The sequence below is a fragment of the Lichenostomus cassidix genome, chromosome 4A, assembly GCF_008360975.1.
Source record: "Lichenostomus cassidix isolate B80296 chromosome 4A, HeHo_3.0, whole genome shotgun sequence".
NCBI classification, from domain to species: Eukaryota; Metazoa; Chordata; class Aves; order Passeriformes; family Meliphagidae; genus Lichenostomus; species Lichenostomus cassidix.
The window spans coordinates 17426195-17439988 of record NC_139485.1 but is presented as its reverse complement, the minus strand read 5'-3'; the positions used below and the strand labels follow the sequence as shown (position 1 = coordinate 17439988).

Below are 13794 nucleotides of genomic sequence, written 5' to 3'. Positions count from 1 at the left end.
AGCAAGTTGGCTTCTTGGGATACTTGGTACAACACCAAGTTCTGCCAAGATGAATCCCATTTACAAATCCATCTGAGCCCGCAGTACTGACTGTATCTGTAAGGTGAAGAAGGGAGGCACAGCAGCTGCACAGCTCCTGCCATACCTTTGACCAGTTGATTCTCTTCATGGAGACTTCCAGCTTATACTTCTTCTTCTCCTTCATGCCGTGTGGCAGTGCTGGTGTCACCGGGAAGGGGGCGAAGGGAACCCCTCCCAGAGGGGGTGCCATCGGGGGTCCCCCGAAGAGGGGGGGAGGAGGAGGGACTCCCCCTCCGGGGAGGGGAGGTGGGGGGGGAGGCCCTGCTCCCCCGGGCAGGGGGGGAGGAGGAGGAGGTCCTGCTCCCCCAGGGAGGGGAGGAGGTGGGGGAATGGCTGCTCCCCCCGGCAGAGGAGGGGGCGGCGGGATGGCTGCCCCGGGCAGAGGGGGTGGAGGAGGAGGAAGGGATCCTGCACCAGGTAGAGGAGGAGGAGGAGGAATCACTGCTCCACCAGGGAGAGGAGGCGGTGGGGGAATTGCTGCTCCTCCAGGTAGAGGAGGAGGAGGAGGAATTGCTCCTCCACCAGGCAGGGGAGGAGGAGGAGGGATGACTACTCCACCAGGGAGAGGAGGAGGAGGAGGGATGGCTCCAGCAGGGAGGGCAGGCGCTGGAGGTGGCGGGGCTGTGTCACTTGGGTGGCTTGCAGGTAATCCTGGCGCTTCCGGCAGCTGGGCTGGACCCTGAAATAGCAGAGAGAAATTCTTTTCATCAGGGAGAAGTTTGATACAAGCTGAACCAACCAGGGTGGTTCTTAGTCAACTGCAACTCAACAAAGTGAGAAATGCAACTGTTCTCCTATTTAAATGAGAAACAATAACAATAGATTATACCACGTACCATAAAACTGCCAAGTAAACTGAATAACCTAGCGTTTTTATAAAAACAAATTGTTTCAATTTTAAAGAAAATTTAATAGCAGCAGTAACATTTAAGTGAACAGAACTGCATTTTATTTCTTACCAATGCACAAAGCATTTATCCCACTTAGGACACCCCAGCAAGCTGGGGCATCAGGGATGAGAATAACCATGCTGAATTTTAACAACACTCATCTGCTGCTGGGGAATTTTCCCCTGCAATCAGTGAAACACCTACTAGAGTGCAAGAGGTGACAGACCACAGTTGGTCATAAGCATCCTGACATCCTGGGGGTGGAAGGTGTGCAACAACCTGTCCTGCTGCCTTTTCAATCTGAGGTTATTTCTTTGGTGAGAGGAAGAAAGACCAATTGAGATATCTTATAAGTTGTAAAAGGAGCAAGGAAGAGAAACAGCAGCATGTCAAACCATCAGAGGGTGAGTGCATTTAAAAATGCCATCTTAGATTCTATGGGGAGCAGAACACTTTTATATGGTTAACTAACCAATGGTCACTATTACTGTAGTATCTGAATAATCTGAACTGTGTTAGAATCAATAAAACAGGATTAATAATTAATTAGACTAAAAATACATTCCTGACTGTGCACAAGGCATGTGTTTCTTTGGCCCACGAACTACAACACAAATTATAATGCAACAATTGCTGGAGCAGTCATTAAAACAGACTGTCCAATTTCAGTGTAACACTCTTGTACAAATTTGTACCAAACGTGGAAATTGGCAAGAAGGAAGGAGGAACAGGAGTGTCTGTTTCTCCACCTTATTGTCCAAACAGGAAGTGAGAGCATAGGCAGTAAGATAGCGAAAATAAAGATAAAAAGGCAATAGGCAGACCCTGCCTAGTATTGAAGGAGGACAAAATAAGAGAGGGGGAAGCAGAAACACAAAATCATCGTATCTGTTAGTTACCAAAGGGTAAAAATGACCTGGCTAAAACCCAAAGCTGGTGTAAAAGTAAAAAAGGCCTATAGAAAAATACAAAAGTAAACAATATATATAAAACCAAAAGGCTTTAAAAATAAAGAAGTCCAAAACAAAAGCTTTCTGCAAAACATGCACAAGTAGCAATGTGAAAGCATAAACAAATATTTGCAGGGGAAAAAAAAAAAAATCAGGCTGGACTCGAGATTTTTATAGCCTAAGGAAAATTTTTTCTCAATAAAGCAAGTATCTGTGACAGGCTGAATATACTACTATTTGAAAAATACCTCCATTAACTATCCTTAGTAACTTATGTTGACTGCAAAACAAATCAATACACCTATAACTGACATTTCAAACTCCACAGCGAAAAGATACTCCGGGGTAATTTCTTTTCAACTCCTCCTCTTTAAAAAAAAAAAAAAAAAAATCAACTCAGCTGTGGAGCTAATGTGATATGGTTTTGTTACCTGGGTTCGTAGCTGTTTGACTTCTGTTTCAAGTTCTTTGATTTTCTCTTCTCGTTTCTGAAGCTCTGCTTGTGCCTCTTGCCGAGCTGTGAACTCTTCATCAAACTGCAATGATTTAACCAACACAGGAGGGTTTGCCCAGTTATGTCCACAACAGATCCTTATATTGTCAGGAATTCTTTGAACAATATCCAACTGGAGCAATGGATTCACTTCTCACTTTTGCAGAAGCATTTTTCTAATATGTTCACTTTTAGTGCCACATCATTTCTTCCATCAATAAGTCAAAGACAGAGAACCACCCAGATCCAGCTGCTTCATACAGGCTTTTCCCCCCAACAGACCACTGCAGACTTCTCAAATTAACTGGAGTATAGATCTACAGCAGCAAGTTTAAATTCATTAAAAATTAAATCTGCAATCATCATGGTCAAGAACATGTACTGCCTTATGGCCTGAAAACACCTCCTTAGACCAGACCAGCAAAAAATCAAAACTTTGAATGATTTTATTATGCACCTCTAGAGTATATAAACCTCAATACTACTGCAGCTATTACAGCACATTTTTTTAAGCTTATACCTGTGTTTTAGGTATTTAATTATGACTAAGTATTTCAGGACAAAAGAGCAACAAGTGGAATCTTTGCCATCAGTTATCTACAGCAGAGGAATACGACTGAAGATTTGCACATTTAAAACCACTCAGTTGCTTCTGATTTCAGACTCAGCTGAATCTGAGCTTTGCACACAGAACCTCCCCAAACCCCCAAGCTTTAAATATGAAAGTGCATCCTCCCTGTGAGATCCACTATTTCCCAATTTTAGCTGTGAAACAAGCTGGTTGTGTTCCTCTCAGGATTATGTTCCAAACCTTAAAGTGAACCAAGAGTAGGACTTACCTTTCTGGAGAATTCTGCTGCTTTCTTTTCACTTTCTTCGACTTTAGCTTTGTCCACACATGCATCTAGAATTTAAATCAAATACCACACACAGGTCAAGGAAAACATCACATTGCTGAGGTGCCTTCCAACCATAATTTCCCTGGGATCCCATGACACAGGAAGAGAATTCTTTTATTTTGACACTGTCTCATTTCATTAAAAGCTACAGCATTTCATCAGGTACTCCACAAGTACACCTGTAGCTCACATGCACATTTCCAGAAAACTGAAAGAATTCACAGTCAGTGTAACTCAAGACAGAAGAACACAAAGGAAAACAAGGTAGAACTGCTTAAAGTGTACAAACCAACAAGGTGTGTAAAATTGATGTCCATTCTTCCTCTGTATTTAAAATCTGGGTCCATGCCACTGCAGTGCAACACTATCTGTGCCACACACTCTTCTATGATCTTGTAATATTGAGGTCTGGAACAGGAAACATTTTACAAGACAATGAGAACATGAAAAAGCATTTCTGCAACTGGGGGGGCAACTAACTCCTAATATATGAAGTATACAATTGCCAGTAAAAGTATCAAGTTAAAGCCATATTTGTACTCTGGTTGTAAATATTTTGGATATGGTACCTTGACCCTGCTGAGGCACCAAGCTGCATATAAATGCAGTATACATTGAAAAGATACAAGGCATGTGGGAGTATTCTCAATTATTAGTTGTACAACTTCTATGTTCTTTGAAGCAATGAAGATATCAAACTTGAATAAAAAGTGCCCAACAAGTTAAGATGTTTTTGGGATGAGGATGTTACACTAAGTAACATTTCAAGTCTTTGAAATGAGCATTATTTTATTTACCAGTATCTTTTCAATACTAACATTGAGCAGAAGGATAAACAACATATCAGTCTCAGATGGTTTTCAGCATGACCATGAGCTCCTCAGTTTACCAGGGTGTTGATTTCCATTCCTGCCCCTGCTCCCTGCAAGGAACCCAACCTGGCAGCTGCTGCCACTCACCTCACATAGTAATCATTCCTGATCAGAAGGAAATGTTGGAGAATCGACAAGAGGTAATTTTCAGAAGAAGTATCTTTCACCATATTATACAGCAGATGAAATACTTCGCTCACATCAGTGCAAACATTGTTAAGAAAATAGCAGTACTTAAAAACCCAAAAATTCAAAAAATAACAAACCAACCAAAAGACCAAAAAACCCCACAGCACCACAGAGCACCATCCCACCCAAACTCAGCTCCCCAGGCATTTTCCACATTGTTCAAATAAAACTTCTCCACACTTGGAACTCTTATCCTTAGCAGTAAATATTATTTTTCCACTAAGATTACCCACAGAATCTCTGTGCTCTGTTAAACAATTGGGACATGTTTCATTATTAGTCACAACAATCCCACTGTACACTTAGGGTTTTAGACTCCTGTAAAAATTTCACTCAGAGCTTTGTTTCCCCTCTGAGGTGAGCCAGGCTATTGGCAAACACACACTGCTCAATCATCTGCATTTCCTAAAAATGACCATTACCTGTAATGACCTGTTCTGCAAAGCAGCAACATGACATGGGATTTTATAGCCCTCTCAGTGATTGCCTTTACCTCCTCTGCTTCCTCCCAAAAACTGCAAGCAGCCATTCTGAACTTCAGGAAATTTGAATTTACTGCTGCTTCACAGTTAGAAAAGGCACACATGTGAAGTGCTTCAGAACCTACTAGGAATTTTGTTCCTTTTATTATCAAAACTCATTTTTCTTCGAACTTTACGATCTTCCATGGGTATAATTTTCTCTCTTCACGTATTATGAGACAGAGTTTAGCTTAATAAATGTTATTTATGAAAAATTAATTCAGTTCCCAATGACTTGCATTTGACATGCAAATTTAAGCACTAATTATCTAAATATTTTCTAACAAAAAAAGCAACTGGAGAGAAATCTGCTCGACAAAGTCCCTGGTAAGACACACAACTGTGACAAATAACCTGCATGGAGAGCACTGTAATTTCCATTTAATACACTTCTGCAACAACACAAGTTCCAACAGCATTTCCTTAAAGGATATTCCATTTCAGCTTTGATATCATTGAGACGATGTGACAGTTCAAAGTGGTCTTCATCTTTGTTCTCATCAAACACCCGCAGCTGAATATCAAGCTCGTCATTTTCCTTATCTTTCAAGGCCTGTTTTTCAAGGTAGAGGATATCTTAATTTCTCCTTTTTTAAAGCAAGAATTGCCCCCACCTTGAAGGATTGTATCATGACAAAAATGTAAGCATTAACCTTTAGAACAGGAGAAATCTATCTCTCAGTGCCTGGGCTTTTATTATAATGATACAACTGAGAAAAACTAAAGGCATATATCAGCTCACAGCAGGTTTGAGCTACAGAACTAACAAGAAGACTTGCAGTTGAATCAAGTTCTCTTCATGGGACATAACAGTTCCTGCTTAATGTCAGAGTTCCTTTAAAAAAACCACAGTAAGTGTCTTTCAAAACATGAATTGAAGCGACCTTAAGAAGTGTAAAGAAGACATGATTACAATTCCTGTTACTTAGTTAATCTAGATCATAGCATTAAAACATCAATAGCACAAGGAGAAATACAGAGGAGCAAAAAAACCCCACGAAAGTTAGCATTTGGAGCAGGAGAAAATCTGCTTTGAAGAAATACAAGCAGTTGTTCTAATCCACATAAGAACCAAGTTTAGCTTCCTACTAGGAAAGCACATTAAAAAAGTCCCTTCCCAAGGCATTCATGTGAATGCACTCTGTGCTTTCCATGGAAATCGGTCTGCCTTTGGCTCAGTGGATGCAGCCATGTGTGCTCCCCAATGCAGCAGCAACTGTGCCAAATCTAATGCTTGGAAAGCACAGCAGGCAACTCAGACTCTGCACAGATTAGGAGAGATATAGATTCCCTCCTGCCTCTTTTTTAATACATTTGAAAAGACTTTCTTTCCACAAAAGGCTGTTATCACCAAGTATTAATTGCTTTTACATTTATATCTGTATGGCAGATGTTGGTGCACTCTACCAAGTTCTCTATCATATCATGCTTCATTACAATTCCATTTCTTTGCTCCCTAATCCACCCTCAACAGGTAAAGTTTTTAAGCATGTATTGATCCTAAAAAATACCTTGCAATAGATTAAAACAACAAAAAAACTTGAGTTCTTGAAGCTTTCCACGGCAAATAAAGCCAGTAGATCATGTTAATGCATCTACATGATATAAACTCTAAATATATACCCTAAGAAAAATTAACATCACACATCAGAAAGTCTCAAGGCTGAATGAGCCAAAAATGGCAGTTTTTGTTCCTGACACATTGACAATTCTAAACTTCGTATCTTAAAAGTCACAGCAGTATAAATTCTGTTTCAGACAAATATAGAGCAGGTATTTCCATTTCTCTCTTTTTGGGAGAAAGAGATGAGTACCTCAAATATACACATTTTTGATGTAAGCATCAGAATTTTTGGTTAAGAGCTACAAATCTCTCCCTAAGTCAGAAATATTCCTGGCAGTGCAGCTGCATGAAGACATGCATTCTCAAAGAGCAGGAAAGTGTTGATTTGATTCTTCCTTAAAACATCCCAATGCATTTTCAGCAGGCAGATTAAAGAAAAACAGACTTCACAGAAAACAACAGGAACAGCAAATACAAAGTTAATCCCAGATTGGTTCCACAGCCAGATTCACATTCACTGCATGTGCTTTGAGCTCATTATGCCGAATTTGACTACCATCATTTAATTTCTAATATATTGACTTGTTTCAACTACTATTCTGGTTTACACAGCTCATGAGGACCTAAACTTGTAACTCTGCAGACTGAAAGCAGATTTGGATTGACAGTCTGACCTTCCCCACTCCAATCCTATCTGCTGTTCTGCTTAAACAGTTGGTTATCTTCAACATTCACAGTGACCAGTGATCAATTCCTGTGTACAAAATAACTTACAGGCAGTATTTTCTTCAGGCCACAGCGTAAAAACTCATTTCTCAAGTGTATCCTGAAATCAAGGTCGTCTGGAGATGTAACAAGGGCATTGATGAGCTGCATACATGCTACCTGTTATCAGAAGCACAGAGGGAAAATCAATACTGTTTCAGTCCCTATTTCAGTTTAATTATAAAACCAAAGGCCAAGAGATGGATATTATTTATTATGCAGCACACATGCAACACTTGGGTCACTTTTAGCAACATCAAATGCTGCTCTGGTTCCATATTATGATGTTTCTGCTGTGTCAAAATAGTACCACATGAAAGATCATCACAGAATGACATGATAGTTTGAGTCAGAAAGGATGTTAAAGATCATCCAGTTCCACCCTGCCATGGTGGGACACCTTCCACCATCCCAGGCTGCTCCAAGCCCCAATGTCCAACCTGGCCTTGGGCACTGCCAGGGATCCAGGGGCAGCAGAGCTTCTCTGGGAATCTGTGCTGGAGCCTCCCCACCCTAAAATCATACACTAGTTATCCCCAAACTAAAGTTGCTTATGGCAACTCCTTCTCTTTCTCCTCAGGATTCACCAGTCTGAAAACTGTTACTACAGTAATTAAAAACATAAAAAACCCACATCAGAGCCACCCAAAAACAACCCATACCCAAATAAGCCACATCACCAGGTGTTTTTGCTATTCCTGCAGAGCACTTCTGCAAAACGCCTCAAGTCTCAGGGTAGTGGCTAATGCTTTAATTGAACAGCTGTGCACTTTAATTGATTTACTTGAAAACAGGTAGACAATAGCATAATGCCAAAAGTGCTGATCCACGTTAAAAGACTAAAATGGGACCCAAGGGAAATACTAAGTTTGGTAAAAGATGTTAACTGCAAATAGAAGTAGCATTAGAATAGGACAAAAAAAAAAATCAATAGCTGCTGAGGAAAAAAAATCAGATAAAAAGCACCCTTCCTGTTTTAATTACATTCACTACTTAGCTTTAATAGAACACCTTATGGAGTCTCAAATTTCTATTAAAACACCCTTTCAAAGGCACTCTTTATAGAGCTGCATCTTCAGATAATGCAGTATCATCATGCTTGCTTGAATGATTCTTGTTATTTTACGTCTATGACATGACTTAACAAGCCAAAGTACATGTCCAATCTGAAATTAATAGAGAGAAGAGGTGCCATCTGCTCTGATTGCTTCTGCCAGAAGAGACTCTGGCTTAATGGCTTGTGCTAATACATTACAAGTAAAGAATGATTTTGTCAGAAACAAGGTAATGAGTCTTGCAGTTGTACCTTCAGAGGAATCAGGGAGGTTGGCAGGGGGAGGTTGGCAGGAATGGTTGTGGTTGTGGTTTTGTTTGCTTTAAGTCAACAAGGTCAAAAGTAGGAGACAAGTTAAGAATGAATTCTTCACTGATAGCTCTATTAAGATTCGAATGTCAATTATAGAAGCTTATTGAACATCATTAACTCATCAGCTCTGAAACAAGAGGTCCTGATGGCAAACATGGCATTAAGGCAACTCCAGCTGATGTGTATTTGATCCAAGACTGGAAAAAGGCATCCCAAGGATATCTGCCCTGTTTGAATTGTTCTTTTCCATATCTTTCAGCCAAGGTAGCTGAAGTAGAAATTTTAGCACAAAATGTGCATCAATACTGTATTATGAAAAGGAATTAAGTCAAAGTTATCCTTTAATAAGATATTCAGCCACTTGGCTTCCACACAGACATTGCAGTACCAAAACCAAAAACCCAATTAAAAAAAGCTTGCATTTAATAGCAACCAGAACTCTGAAGCTACTCAGGTGCCCATAGAGAATAAAAACCTCTATCCATTGACCCAGAAGCAGAAATTAACATGATCTAGGACATGCCTTAGTAAAAAACACTGGCACTGAATATTTATTATTTTATGAAAATTTTAAAAGCTCTCTAGATCACCCTTAGAGAAGCACTAGTGGCTGATGAGAGACACATGTTGAACACACAGCAAGGAATGCAGAGTCCTTGTAGACAAAAATAACAATAATATCCTGCTGCACTCCCCTCATCCCAAAGGGAACCCTGCCAGAAACAGGCACATCCCATTGTACACCTGTCAGAATTGCCATATATCTGAATGTTTAAGAGGCCACAGGTACTGCTGCCAAAAGTCCCAGCACTAGGAATGGATTTATTACCTGAACATCACATCTGGCAACCAAGAAAAGAATTATCACTCATTACTCCCTTTACTAAGGTCAAGACTTCTTAATCCTGTTCTTGGGACAGGATGTGAGATCCTTGGTTTCCCACCATTAACAAGTAGAAAATCTAATCCCAGCAGGCCATTTGCATTTTTTTCTCCTCTTTTACTGTCCACCAGATTAATAGCACTAAATGATTTTGAGTCATTTAAATTATTATAAAAGTTATTTAAAGATCACAAAGCAATACACAGTGTGGTGGCCTTTTAGCAGATTTCTGAAGGTAAGTGACAGAAAAGAAATCTCACCTGCAGCTGTATGAACTCGTGGTTCTCCAGGCCTTCAACAATCTGAGAAAAGCGTTCTTCCCTGCTGTGCCTTTCAGCAGCAGTTGTTATAGCACCTAAAAGCTTGTCCAGACTGAGAGAAAGACAAAGTGTCAGAAGAGCACAGCACAGCCAACCTGCTCATTTTCAACATGCTCAGCCTATCTGCACCACTCAAGGCTTTAGTGCTCTGACAGTTTCAATGCATTTATCTACATAAAGTTGAAAACAAACCAAGTGTTAAAAATACCTACAAGATTAATATTGAAATAAGAAAAAAAAGGGTGAATAAATCTCTATATTATCTCAGCTAAGAAACAACCAGTGATTGGCAAGCCATCACTACCTTTGCAAGGCTGTGCACTAGATAACAGCTCACATGTTTAACATCTGGAAATTCTAATAAATTGGCTTTGCAGAAAGCAAAGTGTTTTAATCTATTTGTTGCACAGAAGACAGGAAGTCTGCATATTTTACCATTCAGTAAATAAATACACTGATGAATTTAAAGTAAACATATGCCAAGTGATTTTGTTTGTTTTAAAAATCTCACGGGCAAGTGCTAAATAACTCTAAGCTGAACTGTTCCAAATTGCAGCTGAAAATTCAAACTTCTTGTTCCTGTGATTGAGGTGATTGATTAGTCCTTTCAGACCTTCCATTTCAGCCACAGTTTGTTGGTCTCTGTTCATTTGCTTTTCTCTGATTTAATATCTGATTAAGGCATCAGAACAGGCGAAGTCTCTTTAATTTTAAACTACATTAATAAAAAAAAAAAAAAAAAAAAGACTTAATAGGTTACATTTGTTTCCCTGACAGGTTTTCTCACCTCATAAGCATAAAAAGCAAAACTTCTCGACCTCACTTACATGTTTTCCTCTCCAACAATGCAGATGGCAGAAAGGATTTTCACTGTCTCAGTCATCATGTGTGGCTGCTTTGGGTCAATTGCTCTTGACAGCAGCAAGAGACTTCTTTCATCTCCGAGGATCCTTTGCAAGCCGTACTTGGAGAAACACACAGCTCACAGTGAAAAGGTTGCATTTGCTCTGGGTACTCCTCACCATCTCGGGGATCAGATCTTTAGAAATTCTCCCAACCCCTCTCACTTACAGGGAGTTTGGCAAAACTCTTCTGCCAAAACTCTACCAGAGCTGCCTGGCCATTATTGCTTGGGGACCTGGATTGTTTTTCAATCCAGTGTCCCCAGCCCTGAATTTGAGGATTTCTCCTGACAGAGTCATCTCCTCAGGAGGACACCAGGACCTTGTAAAATCTGTACCCACCAAAAGACAAATCAGGGTTTATCTTCTATCTGAAACATCTGAAACACCTCAGAAGTATGAAAAATCTGCTTTTCTCCTACTTCATTAGAAAAGCTATTTTGTGAGATTTTTCTGATCTGAATAAAAGTAGTTATAATTAACTTTTATGCAGTTGTATTTGCTGGGGAGGATACATAAATACAAGACTTCAGGTTTTGCTATGAATAAAGCAAAATTCCAAGTTTAACCTGTCAGCTTCTAAAAACAGTACTCATACTCTGGAACATGAGTAACCGTGTTGGAAACAAATTAGATACAACTTAACTTAATCCTTTACCCACAACCTACAAACTTCAAAACTGCAGCTAAAAAGAGATCCAATCCTACTCAAGTGAAAAGTACATTAACAGTCATGTAGTGAAATCTGGATTTAGAAAGCTCTATTTTGTTTCAGTCTGCAAGTAATTAATTTCCAAATTCATTTACCTTAAATTTATACCATCACCCTCTCTTTATTAAATATTTTACTTACACAAACCAAAAGTATTTAACAGAAATTAAAAAATGCATGTTCAGAAAGGTTCACGAAGAAGACTCAACAGAAGTTACTCAAAGTTTAAGACTTGCATTTCCAAAGAGTTAAAAAATTGCATATACAAGCTTTCCTTCCCTCTCCAAGATTAAACAGCCTTGGACTCAACAAAAACCAATCATGCTAGAAGTACCTGACTTTAAAAAAATACTTACTTTATTGTTCATAAATGCTTTGAGGCACTGGATAAGTTTATGTTGATTCTTCTTATCAATACTTTCTTGCCTTGAAAGGAACAAGGAAAACAACATCAGGAAAATCTTCACAACCTCCCCATCCCTCCCTCCAAATGATCCAAGTCCTTACTGTTTCTTGTCCAGAAGCTTTTCCAATGCATCCAACAGAAGTCCAAGACCTTCATGGCCAAAATTGTTAACCCAGCTGGAAAAAAAAAAAAAATGAAGACAAATCCTTTTATAATATTTCTTAATCAAATGCAAAATTTGCAAAGTTATTTCTCCATTACTGCTTGTGAATCCCTTCATAGGCTCCACTTTTGGTCTCACTTGCCAAAAGCCCTGATCAGCCATGAAGGCAAACAGTTCCAACAAGTACAAATGACTGAAATTATTTCACCCCTGTGAGAGGTGAGGAGACACTGCAGACAGCTGCAGACATTTCACTTGTCCTTCTGCAGGGTGCTGAGAACTCTGCTCTGCCACAAGCATTACCATAATTACTCTGGTTTCAAAAAAACCCAAAGCCCACAACTCTCTGGCTTAGCAAAACCAGCATGGTGAAAACTCCTGCAGGAATTGCTCTGCCTACCTGACTGGGTTGCTGGTTAGAGACACTCGCAGGGACTCCAGGCAATTCAGAAGTTTCTCATCTGAAATTCCAGACCGCAGCTCGTGGATATATTCTTGGGAGGACAGAGTGCATTCATGTTTGCTGTTTTTCAGTCCACCCTAGCACAGAAGGCAGAATGCTGCTTAGTGTTCTGGTGACCACAGCAGTGTTTAGATGATAAAACAGAAGACTAATATTTCCACATGAATTTTCAAATCATAGCACAAGTATTCAAGACACTGGACTTGGATTTGTCATCAGCGTTTAATACTTTTGGTTTTGCATCACAAGGATAACTATTTTTTTCAGGAATCTTTTTTTCACTTCTTTGAGTGAAAGTGCATTGAACAGAGAAATTTAATTCCATCATTCAGTTGTTCTAACATGTTAAATAAGAGTGTATTAAACATCTACTTCACAACACTGTATTGGAAATAATCATAAACAGAGACACATAAAAAAACCAGTTCATGCAATTTCATGACTCAGTTTCTTGCTGTAACATAATCCCATGTTTGGCCCCTAATAGAAATCTCTAGAGGACCTTGTTTGCTGCACAAAAAAAAAAAAAAAAAAAAAAAAGGGGAGATTTGACAAAGAGCTCTCTCCAGCTGAAGTGCCACTACAGAAGAATAACTACATACAAGGTATTTCAGTATTAAAATACCTGAATATCAGTTTTTAGAGTTACACTATTCAAACCCATGAAGAAGACAAAACACTCTTCCGAAAGGTGCAACTAATCTTTTGTAGAGCTCTGACAAGTTGCAGCAGGCTTATCTCAGGAGAGTGGTTATGATTCATTTGCAGCTCCTAAAGCTCCTTAGCTCTGAAGGGTCTGTTGAAGAGAACCTGATAAAGATGTCATGGATGTAAAGGCAACAGCAAGTGCCTGACCTAGAAGAGGATTTATATGCATTTGCTTTTAATTCTATCAGAAGCTTCCACTACTAATATTCAAACTGTCTCTTTTTCACAAAGTGTCACTTCTAATGAAATTTCAGGTTTGTCCTCTTCAAATTCTTACCATTCATTTTCCAAAAGTACACTAAGTATGGCTGATGACAAACTGATTTGTCTCATTTAAATTAATGACTTTGAGCTAAAGAGATTCAATGCACAAAACAGAAGTAAGTTCATAATATACTTTCAGATTCAGAACAAAAACATGACAGACAGACTGTATTGAAGCAACAGTGTCCTCTGCACTCTGCCAGCTTTGAAGATATTTCTTCCTGACATGCAGAGCACCTTTAGCTGGACATCACATGCCACTTATACATCAAAGGACCAAGACAAAGATGATAAAATAGGATATAAAAGAAATAGAATCAGTCACCAGTAACCTCCTAAGCAAAGAGATGCTCTTCCACCAAAAGAAAAATAAATAAATGGGC

The 13794-nt window shown here is 39.3% G+C and overlaps 1 protein-coding gene across 5 annotated transcripts in view; it reads right to left on the bottom strand.

Moving 5' to 3' along the window:
* The window catches only part of DIAPH2 (diaphanous related formin 2), a 166892-nt gene that overhangs the window by 126893 nt on the left and 26205 nt on the right, over window positions 1-13794 (bottom strand). For all 5 annotated transcript variants that reach the window (XM_085060720.1, XM_085060716.1, XM_085060717.1 and 2 more), the window contains 12 exons: window positions 12377-12516; window positions 11915-11989; window positions 11764-11833; window positions 10621-10757; window positions 9734-9845; window positions 7234-7344; window positions 5330-5448; window positions 4273-4389; window positions 3603-3721; window positions 3254-3318; window positions 2353-2457; window positions 146-760 (listed from right to left, as the gene is read on the bottom strand). In XM_085060720.1, the coding sequence (XP_084916846.1) occupies window positions 146-760; window positions 2353-2457; window positions 3254-3318; window positions 3603-3721; window positions 4273-4389; window positions 5330-5448; window positions 7234-7344; window positions 9734-9845; window positions 10621-10757; window positions 11764-11833; window positions 11915-11989; window positions 12377-12516 (1785 nt within the window). The remainder of the gene's footprint in view (window positions 1-145; window positions 761-2352; window positions 2458-3253; window positions 3319-3602; window positions 3722-4272; window positions 4390-5329; window positions 5449-7233; window positions 7345-9733; window positions 9846-10620; window positions 10758-11763; window positions 11834-11914; window positions 11990-12376; window positions 12517-13794) is intronic.